Source organism: Myotis brandtii, unplaced genomic scaffold (assembly GCF_000412655.1).
Source record: "Myotis brandtii unplaced genomic scaffold, ASM41265v1 scaffold575, whole genome shotgun sequence".
In the NCBI taxonomy this organism is placed as follows: domain Eukaryota; kingdom Metazoa; phylum Chordata; class Mammalia; order Chiroptera; family Vespertilionidae; genus Myotis; species Myotis brandtii.
The window spans coordinates 129,135-146,711 of NW_005370153.1; the positions used below are offsets into that span (position 1 = coordinate 129,135).

A 17,577-nucleotide genomic window follows, 5' to 3' on the forward strand; every position below is an offset into this window, starting at 1 on the left:
GCCAATGTGTGGAGTGTCACTGACTTCAGCAGGTGGGCATCAGTGGGGAGAGGCCAGCTGCATAGTAAATGCCCCTTCCTGGAAACCACGCCTCCAGGGGTCTATTCTGTTGTACAGGTAGCAATGCAGGCTGCAGGGGACAAGAAACCCAAACCGATGGAATAGGCAGACCCACAGCTGTTTCCTCCTTTTTTGCTACATGGAAATGACTTTATAAACCAGTGATGGAGAACCTTTTGAGCTCGGCGTGTCAGCATTTTGAAAAACCCTAATTTAACTCTGGTGCCGTGTCACATAGAGAAATTTTTTGATATTTGCAACCATAGTAAAACAAAGACTTATATTTTTGATATTTATTTTATATATTTAAATGCCATTTAACAAAGAAAAATCAACCAAAAAAATGAGTTCGCGTGTCACCTCTGACACGCGTGTCATAGGTTCGCCATCACTGTTATAAACTATGTATGCAACCATTGTCACTATTTGGAAATGGCCTCCCCATTTAAAAAGGAGAAATAAAAAAGGTAAAGGGGACATCTATGGAACTATGTTTTCCATGAGGGAAAAAAAAACACGTGTGAAGTGCAGACATTAGGCAAAGTCCATAAATCACAGCCAGTGGCATGTTCAAGCAGTCCCCTTGCTGTCCACTGTTGGTTAGACACTGCGCAACTTCATGCTCCAGCTCATTTTTCAGTGTCCTTTTCAGTCTGTCAGGGTGTTCACCTCCAGAGGTTTTAGATCGACAAACAGAAATGCTCAGCCGCTCCTCTGGCAGGCCACCATACATTCTGATTAGTGTGTTGGCTGTTAACACAGTTAACTCTCACATTATAAATGATCCCAGCATACTGGGGACGAAGAAGCTCATCTATCAATGCCACCGAACTTATTTAAATGGAGAGGTTGATGCGTTGTCATATGCTTAATCAGTTCCTTTGTGAAGGCATTAACCTTCATTTATAGCAAAGCCAATTTGGCTTCCGACTTAACTATTTATGGTCCCCAACCAAAGTGGCAAAATACAAATGCAGTCTTCAGGGTGGGAAGTAGTTTCAAAGGGATTCACTCCTTTCTTTACTTTTCTATTCTACAGATGGTTCTCAAGGAGGTCCATAGATTAGTCTTTTATAATAGCATTTATATTAGTGACAAGGGATAAAATTTTGACACTGTACCTAGTCAGTAATTTAATTGATCTTAAATGCAACAACATCCACCTTATTATGTTCATGGTTGGAGTGTGTACAGTACAGTGATTATGAATGTACTAGAGGCCCGATGCATGAAATTCATGCAAGGGGCTCGGCCCTCACAGGTGCAGTGGCTTGCCTCGGCCCTCGCAACCCCAGCTTCATCCGGAAGGTTGTCCGGAAGGTCGTTTGGCTGCCTGGTCTAATTAGTATATTACGCTTTTATTATTATAGATTACTAAAGAATAGAGGAAATTCTGCTCCTTCAAAAGCAGTAATAGTCCAAACAAGTTTGAATAACAGTGTCACAGGAAAATAAATAAATAAATATATATATATACTAGAGGCCCGGTGCACAAAAATTTGTGCACTCGGCGGGGAGGGGGGGGCCCTCAGCCCGGCCAGTGACCAGACATTAAATAACTTACAAAGTGGTCACCTCGATAAATCTGTAGCCATCTGACACCCTTCAGAGTTGTCACAGTATTACTGACTATGTTCCCTATACTGTACTTTACATCCCATGTCTATTCTGTAACTGCCAATTTGTACTTCTTCATCCCTTCATCTTTTTCACCCATCCCTCACCTGCCTCCTATCTAGCAACCATCAAAATGTTCTCTGTATCTATGAGTCTGTTTCAATTCTGGTTGTTTATTTTGTTTCTTAGATTCCACAAATAAGTGAAATCATATGGCATTTGTCTTTCTCTGTCTGACTTATTTTACTTAGAATAATACCCTCTAGGTCAGTGATGGCGAACCTTTTGAGCTCGGCGTGTCAGCATTTTGAAAAACCCTAACTTAACTCTGGTGCCGTGTCACATATAGAAATTTTTTGATATTTGCAACCATAGTAAAACAAAGATTTATATTTTTGATATTTATTTTATATATTTAAATGCCATTTAACAAAGAAAAATCAACCAAAAAAATGAGTTCGCGTGTCACCTCTGACACGCGTGTCATAGGTTCGCCATCACTGTTATAAACTATGTATGCAACCATTGTCACTATTTGGAAATGGCCTCCCCATTTAAAAAGGAGAAATAAAAAAGGTAAAGGGGACATCTATGGAACTATGTTTTCCATGAGGGAAAAAAAAACACGTGTGAAGTGCAGACATTAGGCAAAGTCCATAAATCACAGCCAGTGGCATGTTCAAGCAGTCCCCTTGCTGTCCACTGTTGGTTAGACACTGCGCAACTTCATGCTCCAGCTCATTTTTCAGTGTCCTTTTCAGTCTGTCAGGGTGTTCACCTCCAGAGGTTTTAGATCGACAAACAGAAATGCTCAGCCGCTCCTCTGGCAGGCCACCATACATTCTGATTAGTGTGTTGGCTGTTAACACAGTTAACTCTCACATTATAAATGATCCCAGCATACTGGGGACGAAGAAGCTCATCTATCAATGCCACCGAACTTATTTAAATGGAGAGGTTGATGCGTTGTCATATGCTTAATCAGTTCCTTTGTGAAGGCATTAACCTTCATTTATAGCAAAGCCAATTTGGCTTCCGACTTAACTATTTATGGTCCCCAACCAAAGTGGCAAAATACAAATGCAGTCTTCAGGGTGGGAAGTAGTTTCAAAGGGATTCACTCCTTTCTTTACTTTTCTATTCTACAGATGGTTCTCAAGGAGGTCCATAGATTAGTCTCTTATAATAGCATTTATATTAGTGACAAGGGATAAAATTTTGACACTGTACCTAGTCAGTAATTTAATTGATCTTAAATGCAACAACATCCACCTTATTATGTTCATGGTTGGAGTGTGTACAGTACAGTGATTATGAATGTACTAGAGGCCCGATGCATGAAATTCATGCAAGGGGCTCGGCCCTCACAGGTGCAGTGGCTTGCCTCGGCCCTCGCAACCCCAGCTTCATCCGGAAGGTTGTCCGGAAGGTCGTTTGGCTGCCTGGTCTAATTAGTATATTACGCTTTTATTATTATAGATTACTGAAGAATTGAGGAAATTCTGCTCCTTCAAAAGCAATAATAGTCCAAACAAGTTTGAATAACAGTGTCACAGGAAAGTAATAGCTACCTTCATACTACCTCAGTTTTCCTATTTACTCCCTCATAGATGTTCATGTTTACCCCAGCAATTTTACAAAAGAAAATACTATAGCTTTATTCTTTTTTAAACTGCTTTATTGAGATATGATTGACATAGAAAGAGCTGTAGCTACTTAATGTATACAAAACTTGTTGTGTTTGGACATAATTATAAATCATGAAACCTCATTAATATCAATGCCATAAACTTATTCATCACTTCCAAAAGATTCCTCCTGCATCCTTTGCTGTTTTCTTTTGTCCTTTGTGGTAAAAAGCACTTAGCATAAATCCAGCCTATTAGCAAAATTTTAAGTATACAATACAGTATTGTTAATCATTGGTCCTATAATTTACTTATTTTGCATAATTGAAATTTTGTACCCTGTGACTGACACCCCCCCATCCTCTTCCCTACCCCCCACCAGCCCCTGGCAACCACTATTTTTACTCTCTGCTTCTATGAGTTTGAGTATTTTAGATTCCACATATAAGTGAGGTCACACAGTATATATTTTTCTAAGTCTGGCTTATTTCATTTTAGCATAATGCCTTCCAGGTACATCCATGTTGTAGCATGTACCAGTGCTTTATTTCTTTTATGACTAAATAATATTCCACTGTACATATAAACCACTTTTTCTTTATCCATTTGTCTGTTGATGGACATTTAAGTTGTTCCTATACCTTGACTCTTGTGACTAATGCTGCAGTGAACACGTGCATGCAGATCTCTTTGAGATCCAGAATTCAATTCCTTTGAATTAGATATCCAGACGTGCTTTTTATACCTACATATAATGTAATCTAACGGAGCTACTCATAGACATTCCAAGAGATAATCTCTAAGAATATAGGCATTTCTCATTTGTTTCTTCCTCTGGAGGGATTTTTTAAAAAATCTTGGTGTAGAGCCCTACTTCACACAAAGATTGTTCAAAGTTATGAAGACCCTGGACCTCAGGACAGAAAAATTAGTCACCAGAAACAAGGGTCACTAAGATAAGTAGCTAAAAAGAATATAAACTGACAGATACTGTTGGAAGTAAGTTGAGAAATTATGTAGTGGAGGCTATTAGGACATAAGAGGTGAAGAAACTTGAAGAAAAAAAATGTGATCGAGTTGGTTTTAGTTCTGAGAACAGATCCAGATTGGACTACGTCCGTGATCAGTGTATGTGACCTCCTTGCCCTAGTGTATGACTTGAATGTAGTACATTTTGTGACAATTGATGGGTCTGACAACCAACTGTCTCATAAATTTGACAAAAGTGCTGTTGAGTTGATGAGTCAAGTACTTACCGTGTATGCCAGTGTTTAGAGGTACCGGGCCAAAGAAAACATCTATGACACTGCTCCTGCCCTCAAATAATTGATCTAACTAGTGAGATAAAACTCACTCATGTGCAACAATTAACAATCAAGATATATAATAAATATATTAAAATAGACGACAGGTACATAATAAAGTGTTAAATTGGAGACGAGTGGAACATGGCAAAATATTAATGGTGAAAAAGGACTTGGAAAAGGAAGAGATCGGTGGAAGATGGCTAGGAAAATATGGAACAAAAATAAGCATTGAAAATTGAGCAAAATAGGCAGAAACAGAAAATGGGGGAGGGGACATTCAAAGAAGGAGATGGAGGTATAGGTGAAAAGCTCAGATTTATGTTATTAGCAGGGAGATTTGTATGTTATGAAGCTTTCACTCGAGTATCTTCTAGAAAGGGAGAATCTTATGATTAATTGGCTTAATCACTCTTTTCAGTTTTAAGGAGATGTTCAAAGGTGGAAAGACCAAGACAGTCGAACAAAAGGCTTATGCTGATGTGATTAAACAAGAATACAAAAAACTTGGGCGAATAAGGTAAGTAGCTAAATTCAAGCTTCTTTAGACAAGGCTATTTCCATTCCTACACAATCAGAAATGGACACACACACACACACACACACACACACACAGCTTATATTCAAGTATTTATTAAAATCAAAAAAGCACATAATTATTTGTAATGTATTTTTAACACTCGATAACAGCCCCGAGTGTGCTGCTAACCTTTGTGAAAGTAAGTGCTAACCTCCTCCACACGACAAAACACACACTTTCTCTACATAAAATTTACCAGGAGGATGACAAGAAGCTGACAGACCCACTGAAAAGTAAAGACCTTCTCCAACTGCACTGATTTGCTCAAATTATCGACACATCAAGTTTTTAATGTCTAGTGTTCTGGTGAGATTACTCCTGACAATAGCTCAGGGAGTTTCTACGAATGTCCTGACTGAGAAAATAAATGAAAGGATTGCAATTTTTTTTACAGGTATCAGGAAATTATCACCTTGGTCCTGTTCATTGTAATGGCCCTGCTGTGGTTTAGCCGAGATCCTGGGTTATTTCCCGGTTGGTCTTCACTTTTTACTGAGTAAGCATTTCCTGTGATGTTTGTCAGCCCTTCCTCCTTGGCACTCTGCTTTTCTCCTAAGTGACTCCTAGAACTCTGGAGGAGTGTATGAGATTTTCTTCTTCTTTTCCATTGAAAAGAATTCTTAATTCCAATCCTTTCAGGAATTAAAAAAAAATGATAAGGAATGAAATCTAAGGAAAGGCCTCAGATAAGGTAACTAAACTACCATGTAACTAAAATTCAAGCTTCGTTAGACAAGGCTATTTCCATTCCTACACAATCAGAAATGGCATCTGCCAGAAAGCCATGTTCTGTGGCAATTAGGAGTGTAGACTTTGGAGCCACCCCACTTGGATTCCATTCCTGCCTCTTCCACTTGCTTTGGGCAGGTCACATCCCTGGATTTCTTCCTGGGTAAAATGGAGTTTATAGCGCTTAGAATAGTGCTGCCCTTCTCCCTCTGTGAAAGGCAATCTAAATGTTTATTATGTAAAATGTTTCTTAATAACCTGGTATGAATTCATGTTCTGTGATTTTTGCCAACTCAATTATTTTTTTTTGTTTTGTTTTTACTTCTATGGGGGATTATTTATTTGGTTCAGTATCTTGTCTTTTTCTCTGTGTATGTCAATTAAACACGAATTCACTATAAACCCATGCCTGCCCCTGTTTTTTAGGTAAGGAATTCCTGATTAAATAATAAATCTGATTTTACAAACTTCTGTTAGAAGCTGGGTCAGAGTTAATTTTATCTCTCAATGTCTTACATACCAGCAGTCAATGCTGAATCATTTGAACTGGTGGCGGGGTGGGGGTAGATGGCAGCATAATTTTCTAAATTAAGAGCCATCCCACATGTGATTATAAATACTTGGGTTTTGAGATTTGTGTTCCCAATCTATCTTCACTGAATTAATCTAGTTTCTAAATTCAGCAGATCTCTGATTTGGACTTCCTGTCTCACAGCCCCCAGCAAGAATCAATGTATTCGGGGGCAGAAACCAGAATTGTTTGAGTCAAATATATTATTCCCACATAGAATAAAGAAATTCTTTTTTTTTAATCAGAGCCATCTGGTTATACAGGCATTGCCAGCACTTTTTAAAGGTGCAAAATCTGAGTCCAAATTCCTAGTGAGCATACAAGTGTAGCAATGCGATGTGGTAGCATGTTTCAAAGAATCTGCTTTAGCTTTATAAACTTTTTGTTTCCTTTAAGACTAAACCTTTTCGTTCTGAGAGGTCTAAAAAGACAGCTTCCAATTATTCAGTGCAAACTATTGAAAGCAAATGATTGATTAAAGTTTGATGGTACTATGTAGTTTTGTAATAGGACTAGACCAACATAAAAAATAATTCTTCCACCTTTTAAAAATTCCTCTTCTATCATCCTCGGTAAGGGGAGTCTTTTCTAAACACCAATGTGTAAAAACTAAATGAAATCAAACAACAGCTAATAAAAATAAAGCTGAAATCCCAATAGTAAATTCAATGTAATCAGTTTCTAATTTCTATTCCTTACAGGAGGGGAAAGTAATTCAGGAGATGTTTTGTTTGTAGCAGAAAAATAGAGTGTATTTGCTATGGTCAGGTGCACGTGTTACCTAGAATTCTGAGATAAATCAATAGTAAAAGGAACAAAGGTTTGAGATAGAAAGGGATTTGAAGATATAAATAAAAGCAAATAAAATTTATGTAACCTTACCTTTTGTAATACTGAAGCAACCTAAATTAATTTAGAACAAATGAAAACTAAAATAAACATAATAAAATAATAATAGTTTTTAAAATCTTTGGAAAATAAATTATTTCAGTATTTATGGCTTGATTTCATTTTAAGTGTATATTCTATAGAATCTATCTGTAATGAAGAGGTTTTAGGCATTTAGATGTTCCAGAGCTAGTATGAGAGATCAAGATTTATAGCTACCACCTAATGTTTTCATTCCATCTGTTTGAGCTTGGACTGAGTCCAATGTGTCTTCATAAAAACAAAATCAGATTACATGATGCCTGAGCTAATTTGGCAAAAAAACCAACTGTAACTTATAACGGAGATAAAAGAAATAAGGAATAATGACAATGTAAGATTAGTTAAGTTTATTGAATACATTACACCAAGGTAGCTTTTTTACCCAACAATGCAAGAAAGAAAATCTACATTTAGGGAAAACAAACTGTGTTATAAATTGTCAGCTTGAATAATATAATGCATTTTCTTGATTTTAGTTTGTTCAAGTAAATTACAGGAGTAGAGAGCTTCTATAATACACCTGCATCATTGAGTGACAAGGTAGCAAAATAACCTTTAGGGAATAAGGATTTCTTCTCAGAATCCAAAGATTCACTAGTTAAATATGGCTGACTTTTAAAACCAAATTCTAATTATTTATGCCTGTTTCATTCATATCTAGTCTCCAGGTGCTTCTTAACTGATGAGGCTTCTGGGAACCTGTCTTATTTGCTGGAATGGCCTCATGATTTTAAAACCCCATCTGTTCCCGAATCACTCTTAATTTGAACAGTGATCACTTATGAGCATCTCATAAGCCATTCTAATAATTAATATTCTTGATTAAGTTTCATAGGGTGCAAAGTATTAAATGGGTTGATTTCATTTGTATGATATGGCTAGGGTTTATAATCATAGAAGCAGATGTTATACCTTAGAAAAACAGATCATTCACTTTCACAATTTACAAAAGAGCTTTCAAGGACTCTAGAAACATTCATGCCTTGCCACATTTCAATACTAGGATGTTATAAATCAATTATACGAGGCTTTGCCTAGCCTAACAATTATTTCAACATCAATTCTCTGCCAATGTAATGAAAATAAATAATTCAAAGAAAAAGTTATTTACCAGATCTGTAAGCTTTACCAAAAGGAAAATTTCCCATGTTGGCCTAGTAGGTCAGCATGTGTATATACATGGTTTTTGGGGGGAAAAAGAAGAAAAAGTATAGGGAAACAATGGAAACATGGTCTGAAATTTTCAGTTCCACTAAATTATTTAGTGGGAAATCATTTAGTGGTAAATCCATAGATTTTTAGAGCAGATTATCCAAAATAAATACTCTATACCACCACTACTACTTGTATGATATAAACATAGTCACTTAGTGTTTTGTTACCACAAATTCTGGATGTCATTTGTTAATGAACACATTTGTCCTTTTTCAGGTATCCTGGTTTTGCTACAGACTCAACTGTTGCCTTACTTATAGGACTCCTATTCTTTATTATTCCTGCTAAGAAATTGACTAAAACTACACCTACAGGAGAAATTGGTTGAGTATTATTTATAATTTTGAATGAATTTGACAGAAGAGCAAAAATATACAAAATTCTACTGGTTTCAGTTAGCATTTAGAAAAACAGGATGGACATGTTGACACACTTCCTGTTTGCACACTGCAACCCTTAGGCAGCACACATCCTTCTGCTACAAGAAGGATCATCCTACTTTGCAGAAGTGAGGAGTAGATTTCCTTATGCTCCATGTTAGGACTCTGCTATGAGTGATATTATTTGGTCTTTGATAAGCTCACTTCTCCTCTCATAATCAGAATTAATCTTACTATTGGCAAACGTAGGAACAAGTCATTACTTCATGATGAGCCCTTGGTACTAAATGCTGATGATCTACAAAGGTGAGGAGTTTCAAGGGAGTTATAGCCTCATAATAGTCCTCAAGAAAATGCAGATCAACCTACACTAGCTCATAACCTAGTGTCACAATTGAAAGAAAGGTATTCAGAGGGAGCACTCATTGTGTGGACAAACATGTGTGCATGTTTATGTGAGTATACTCACTCCGCCCACACACAGACACAAACACTTCTTAAACATAGGATTCATCTACATCTGAATATTAACACATCATGTTTTAGGAAGTCAGATTCATATGTTGTCAGGGTGGAACAAATGGTTTAAAATTGTCTGTAAATAGTCTGGTAGAGTAGAATTGTTGGTTTTCTTTTCTTCCTTCTTTTTCTCCTTCCTTCCTTCCTTCCTTCCTTCCTTCCTTCCTTCCTTCCTTCCTTCCTTCCTTCCTTCCTTCCTTCCTTCCTTCCTTCCTTCCTTCCTTCCTTCCTTCCTTCCTTCCTTCCTTCCTTCCTTCCTTCCTTCCTTCCTTCCTTCCATTGGAATGGAACTGGGATTCATTCATGCTCTTGGGTTGGCCCACCTGAATCCTTGAGTCAGAATCAATAAATGACTAATGAGTCAGATGTCAAGGCCCTGACAAATATAAACAGTATAGCATAGAAATGAATGCCTTTCATTCTTCATTGAGACTAGAACATCTCAAAGTGCAGTATAAGGAGATGTTGCACTACAGAGCATTGATTTCTATGAAACCCTGAGAATTCTGACCATTGAAATCTAAGCCCCATGGCCTGGCAGGGGCAAGTGTTGAGGAACTAATATTTGACTTAACATCCCTGGCTGCAACATCTGAGTCCCCCTCAGAGAGAGCCTTGCCCCTCTCTCACATTCTCTTTCTTCTTATTCTTCAATAATTTTTCTCCCTGATAAACTCATTTGCAGTAGGTTTAAAAATAACAGATAAGACATATTATGTTACATTTTACATGAAAGGTACACTTCAAAGATGTTTGCATTTTAACAGAATATATGGTCTTAATTCAAGTAAGAAATAGCAAAATTTCTGTCAATAGTGAAGGATATGTTTGGTTTAGGTTTGGGGAAAAGGGATGGGAAGGAAGCTAATTAGTAACCTTAGAATCTCATCATGTAGAAGGCTGACTGCTACACATAAATGATAAATGGACATAATGTGTTCATGGGCGATCTTATTTCTCAATAAATCTATGGAGCCAGTAGGAACCAAATATCAAGAGAAATCTTTAAGATAATTGCTTTATGAGTATTTTAGGGGTCTCATGAATGATACTTAAATTATTTTACCTGAGTTTTGAATTACTTTAAACTGGAATCCTGATGAACCTGTTATATGCTGCACCCTTGCAATTTGAAAAAAAAAATAAAACATTCAAATAAATACTAATGAATATTAATGCAACACTTATGCTATTAGAACCATTGGAATGTTACAGACAGTTTGCATAGCAAAGAATAGTATAGTCCAATACACTGTTTTACTCATAGTAGGCAAAGATGTTAGTGGAATCAAATGAATGAATAGCATTATAAATGATGTTATAATTTATCTAAATTCATTCTATAATATAATCTAAAGGATTTTCCCAAGTTATGACCTGTTTAAGTAATATAATCTTCCACCTAAGATAGGTGGAAATTGCTCAAGTCCAGATCAACTCCCCTATCTTAAAACAACATAAGAGTAGTAAAAACTCCTTGGGAGGTGGCCATTACAATAATGAAGAAAACAATCTCATATCATATTTTAAGCAATGTGTAACTGTAGGGTTTTTGTTTTGCAGTTGCTTTTGATTACTCTCCACTGATTACTTGGAAAGAATTCCAGAAATTCATGCCCTGGGATATAGTCATTCTTGTTGGTGGAGGGTTTGCCTTGGCAGATGGTTGTGAGGTAATAATCTGTGTCTAAGATTTTTGTTGTTGTTCTTAATCCTCACAGGAGAATATTTTTTCCCATTGATTTTTAGAGACAGTGAGAGGAGGGAGGGGGTAGAGAAAGAGAAACATCAATATGAGAGAGTCACATCTATTGGTTGCCTCCCATAAGTGCCCAACTGGGCCTGGGGGGCAAACTTGCAACCCAGGTAAGTGCCCTTGACCCTGCATCAAACTTGTGAGCCCTCAGTGCATGGGCCAACACTATAAACACCGAGTCACACTGGCCAGGGCTGCGTCTAAGATATTTAACAATTAACTAGGCTGCTCCAAAGAAGAACATGGGGACATTCAAGCTTTTGTTATATTCAACTTCATCCTGTCATTTTAATGACACCGGTTTCAATAGCCATGCAGTAAGTATATCATACAGATGAGGTGAGTTCAGAGTTCAAAACATTTTACAGGCTCCAAGCATAAATTTTTATGATGCATGTCAAAAGAAATAAAGCATAGAAATTATAATTCTTAGTCCATGAAATAGTATTAGAAGAATAGCTTAATAAGAAAAATAAATAAAAATCATACATACGGTGACTACTAGTGAAACATTTTTTATTTATATTTTTTCCTTATTTCATGATAGATTTGAGTAGCTCTCAGAGTTTTCTGGAATATATCATGGTCTTAATGTTGTCAAAGAAGGACAATAAGAAATAATAGTAATGTATTACATTATTTATTTATTATATTATTTATTACATATTAAATATATTAAAGGTACTGAATACATGTTTGTGGAATAAAGTCCTGAGAGAATTTCACATAACCATAGCTAATATTGTATTCTTTCTAATTTTAGGGAAAAGTAAAACCATAGGTGGATTCAAGTTGGCTATTTCTTGGCCTATGTATCCAGTTGATATAAAGTAAATATCTGGAGAAGTCACTGTCCCTTGAAATTGTCCTGGTCATTATAGGATTGCTTCAAAAATTCCATAAAAATCCTCTGCTCTTGGACAAATTAAAAATCTCTTGTTTCTGGATTTTATAGCCTTCTGTGAAACATTCAAAACTCATGGCTGTTCCATTTTCTTTTTCTATCATCAAAGTAAAAATGATGGTGAAAGAGATGTTTTATACAGCCTTTTAGTTTCTGGGAAGTTAAACTTTTATACTTCTCAAGGCAAAAAACTACCTGCTCTGTTCTCTTCTTAATAACTTCCAGGGAGACTGGTTTTAGCTTCTGACTTTATTGTCAATTTTTCTGTATTGTATTTGGATACCGAGCTTTCAGCAATAAGATTTAGTAATAGATGAAATTCTGAGTGCCACTTACAAAGTCGTTTTCAGCCTACATTTGGCTTGCCTTGTAGACTTCTCAAATATAAGTGAGAGAAATATATGACAAATACACTTTTCCACTAGTCCAGCAGTAACGAGATCTGATTTCTCAGAATCAATAACCTTCATTCCTATGCCTGCTCATTTGAATTGTGAGGAAATCAGAATCAGCAATTCTGGAATAAATATGAACTTACATTCATCTTTCCTCCCCTAGAATATCTGTCTGGATTGGACACTCAAAAGAGGTTTTTAAAAGCATTGGCCAGACTGTAGTCTAGCAAAGTTTAAGGAAATGAAAAGATATGGGCCTACTCTGATGCAGTAGGCTCTCTCACTGGAAGGATGGGGAACCCCTGGAAGTAGGTCTAGTTTGCTATGAAAATCCTAGGACTACTATTCTAGGAATATCCAGAATAGCCCTACCTTTGAGTGGTGGGGTAGAAACCATGAGCTTCAAAAATCTGATTATGGGCAAATATGGCCCTAGAAACTGGTTTTACAAAGTTTTGAAGACAGTTAATTTTTTAAAAAATTTTGTCCCAAATTGTAATTAGGAAAATGTCCAGAAATAAATAACCCTTCTAATTGGGAACCATGAGATAGCATTCACCTCATTGCAATTCCCTCTCTCTTAAGTGTCCCTTGATATGTTTTAACATGATTGAACTCTCATGTCCTGGTAGTCACTCTCAAACTCTTATCAGTGAATAACTCCTCCTCTCCCTTTTTCACACATTCCTGAGTTAAAAATGAAAGAATTAAACACTATTTTTATCAGCTCCCCACTGACATGGCAATAACAGAACATAAAAGTGTCAATCCATAAAGATAAAGAATATATAGCAGGAACAGTAACATATAAGAGATGTTAATGTGATTTAAAATATAGAAACAGGATATTTGAGGGATAACTGACTTTATACCGTGGAAATAGTAGAGAAGGGTGAAATCTATGGACCTGAAAAAGGATAGCCAACAAGAAACAAGCTGATTCATCCATAGGATCCTGAAAGTGTTTAGAAATTGGAAGCAGCAGATTAACTGAAAGCTGGGGTAAAATTCAGTACTAAAGGTGAAGAATGGCTTCAAAGGTGTATAAGGAGCTGTGAGCCTCATAAATACTCTCTCCAGACCTAAATAGACAGGCAACTGCTCTCTTCCCTCCCTAGCAGAAAATTTAGATTTACTCTGTAACAAAACTGAATCAATAAGATGCTGGTTCACAGCTTAGTCACCTACAGTAAAGTATTTTCCTTAACAATCTTTGGCCAGGCACAAAGAGCTTTCAAAATCATTGTTTTGTTACCTCCCTTTTAAATGTGAATGGACTATATGAGGCCATCAGATAGTTGAGGAAGCCTCTGATACAATAACCAGTAATAAATAAGAAAAATTGAAAAGAAACACATAAAAGCAAAGAAAATGTATGATACAAAAGAAAATTTTTTAAATTTTATCATTGAGGCCCCAAAGAGATTTTAGAAACATTAAAGACATGCAAACCAAGTAGAATGTTACTTTCTAAATAAAGGATAAACAGAAAGTAAGAAAGATCCACTGAAGATGAGAAATATTGTAAAAGAAATTTAAAAATTCAGTAGCAGTTAGAAGATGAACTCATCTCAGGAAATAAAACAAAAAGATGAAGAAAAGGTAATATATAAAAAAAGATAAGAAAATTAGAGTAGCAACTACAAATCTCCAACAGCCAACAAATAGGAGTCCCAGAAGGAGAAGAAAAAGAAAGAAAATAAAAAGAAATAGTGGTTCTCAACCTTCCTAATGCCACAACCCTTTAATACAGTTCCTCATGTTGTGGTGACCCCCAACCATAAAATTATTTTTGTTGCTACTTCATAACTTTAATTTTGCTACTGTTATGAATTGTAATGTAAATATCTGATATGCTATATGTGTTTTCCAATGGTTACAACCCACAGGTTGAGAACCACTGAAATAGAAGGACATTTCCAAAAATAATACTAGAAATTTGCCAGAACTGAAGACTTTGAGATCATGGACTGAAAGAGCTACTAAGTGCCCAATATTAAAGTATTTCATGTAGAATTTCGAAACCTTGGTGTGATGATATGATCCCAATGGCTTCCAGAGGGGGCGGGGAGGGGGGAGGGACTATATATGGTATAATCTTTGCTAGCAGCATCTAAACATAGATAAAATCCATTCTTACGATATATGTAATTATATTTTAAGATGAACTTCTACCAATATGACTTAAATGGTATGCAGACTTTTTCCATCTAAAAGTAAAAAACAAACAAAAGTATAAATCAAGACCACAAATAACATACATAATATCTGGTATCCATATCTGGGGATATTTTGCCAACTTTTGATCTAAAGGTATACTTCTTGTAATTAGAGCTTTTCTAAAAGATGCCAATTCCAGTTTGACCTGGGCATAAAATTCACACATGCAGTAGTCAAGTGAAATCTCATAAATGGAGGATTATCTAGGGTAGGAGTAGAGAATAGAATAACATACCTATTAATTTTCATCCAGCTGATTTTCTTTGTACTGTGTACAATGAATCAAAGATCAGAATGCCATCAGTCTTTCTGGCTGAGCAATAACTATTTCAAGTCTAGAATTTTACAAGAGCTAAGGTATCAAAATAGTGTGAAAAGAAAATACAGAGGTTTTCAGACATGCAGAAACAAACAAACAAAAGAAGCCTCCCATTCACCAATTCTCAGAAAGCTATAGAAGAAGGTCCACCAACACAAAGGCATTAGGAAGAAAGGATTCCCACAGGAGAAGGAGGTGAGGGGAGCTCATAGTACACCAGTGAAGAGAGGTCTCAGAACAACAACAGTAGAATTGTCATGAAGGGCAACTAGTCCAGATGGAACAGAAGGAAGCAATACTCCAGGATGGACATCTCCCTGGGGGAAAATAAGAAGGAACAATCTGTTTGTCTACTTGTGGGGAGTTTTCTAATTTTTCTGGAGAGTATGCTGAAAATCCGTGACAGGTACTTAGAAAACCAAACAAAGAATGAGGCCATTACTCCCTGGGAAAACAACCGTAGAACAAAACAAAAAAAAAGTAAATATGATCAAAACAAAAAAAGTAAATATGATCACAGTACATTAAATGACTTGGTATGAACAATGTTCATATAATCATAATGGTAAACTTTAAATATTGATTTAATAAAAAATGTTGCTATATGAGTGTAAGAGAATGGAGGGAGAGGAAATATATGTGTGGCGGATGAGATCTGGTGTAAGAAAACAGAATCCTTACTTAAGTCAGTAAATAATGTCTAAATTTGAAAATTAGCAAAAAGGGTAATTTTTAAAAATAGCCATAAATACCTAAACATAGCTCTAAATAGCTAATCTCAGTTGAAAGTTGTTGTCTCTACGAAACACTATTTAGGAGTGGAGGGAGGTAGACCAGAAGGACCACTCTTTTCTTAAAGCCCTATAGTTCTAGTTGTTAAAATGTCCACATATATTAACTAGATAACATTAACATTTAATTGAAAAATATAGGAGAAAATTCAAACTTTCTAAAGCATATTGGTAGTCTTACAATAAAAATAAATGAGAGCTTCTCCAGGTCAAAGCCCAGCAAATCTGCCAAGCCACAGGAAAATATGAGAGGTTAAAATTATATTTTAGAAACAGAGTTCTTAGAGACAATAATGTTTTTTATAAATTTAAATTGTCCATTAAAATGAACTATTAATGAATAACAAATGTTGTAAATTTGTTTTTGTAGGCATCAGGACTATCTATGTGGATAGGAAACAAATTATCTCCTCTAGGATCATTACCAGTATGGCTAATAATTCTGTTGTCTTCTTTGCTCGTCACATCTTTAACAGAGGTAGCCAGCAATGCAGCTACCATTACTCTCCTTCTCCCAATATTAGCTCCACTGGTGAGTATCTCACTTGTCCCATTTATATTCTTTATCAAAAGAGCAGTGTTCTGCTTTGCTTGTTCTATTGTGGTATAGAATCATTTTTGGCCTGAATGGTGCTCCTGGAAATCACTGATAGAAGGGTCTTTATTTGCACCTATTGTGGTATAGAATCATTTTTGGCCTGAATGGTCCTCCTGGAAATCACTGATAGAAGGGTCTTTATTTGCATTCCTACCTTTCAGGAGAGCTCAACTCAGCAGAATTCTTTTCTTCCACATTCAAGCAGCAGGATCTTAACCACTTACCTTCTGTTCACTCAGATTTTCAATTTGCAGATAAGTGGGACGGCCAACCCAGATTCTTTCCAGCTGTAAGACTTTTAGGTTCAGTGTTTCCTGACAATTTTAGTATTTCGACCTCTAACTCTGACACTTTTCCCTCCAGATTAGTTCTGAACTTCTGAGAACTGCTTTATATAAGTGATTGAAAACCTAGGCTTACACTTCAGGCTTCAAGCTTAAATATATTAGACACAATTCTCGACTGCCCAGGGAAGTATTTTCAAAGATAAGTAAGAAGCAGATCTGCAAGGAGAGAGAGGGATAGACTGTCTTCCCTTCTTCTCCCCACCTAGCTAGCAATTACAAGAAATAGCTTTAAGTCAATGTTTTTCCTATTTGGACAGATGGGTTTGGTGAAAGGAAAGCACTTTAAATTAAGAGCATTGCCCTTCTGGAATTTTTCTGCTACTAGCTCAAGGGGCATATGTTAGCATTCTTGAGCTGATGCTTCAAATTAGAAAAGAAATGTTGGAATTTAAATTGGAAAGTATTGTTTTTTTTCTGGTTTTTATTTCTCAACATAGAGCATTTAGAAAATTATGTGATAAATTAAGAATAATGCTAATTTTCTTCTGTGATGATCCCTAAGCAAGTTTTAAAGTACATATGTCACAGAGGCAGTAAAGTTCATAGGATGATGAGAAGCTTTGGAGACGGAGGGGCCTGAAACCCCACCTAAACTCTACTGCTTGTCAGCTGTGTGTTTGATGAGTACTTTTAGACTTTCAGGCCTTTGGTTTCTTCATCTGTTATTTAGTCATAAGGTCATTGTGAAAATTGAGTTATATGTTATATATATAT

General features: G+C 36.1%; 1 protein-coding gene across 2 annotated transcripts in view; it reads left to right on the top strand.

The window, feature by feature from the left end:
* SLC13A1 (solute carrier family 13 (sodium/sulfate symporter), member 1) overlaps positions 1-17,577 on the top strand; it is a 118,147-nt gene that overhangs the window by 68,719 nt on the left and 31,851 nt on the right. For both annotated transcript variants that reach the window (XM_014549921.1, XM_005878862.2), the window contains exons 9-13: positions 5,031-5,129; positions 5,584-5,685; positions 8,851-8,957; positions 11,097-11,206; positions 16,289-16,450. In XM_014549921.1, coding sequence (XP_014405407.1) covers positions 5,031-5,129; positions 5,584-5,685; positions 8,851-8,957; positions 11,097-11,206; positions 16,289-16,450 — 580 coding nt within the window. The remainder of the gene's footprint in view (positions 1-5,030; positions 5,130-5,583; positions 5,686-8,850; positions 8,958-11,096; positions 11,207-16,288; positions 16,451-17,577) is intronic.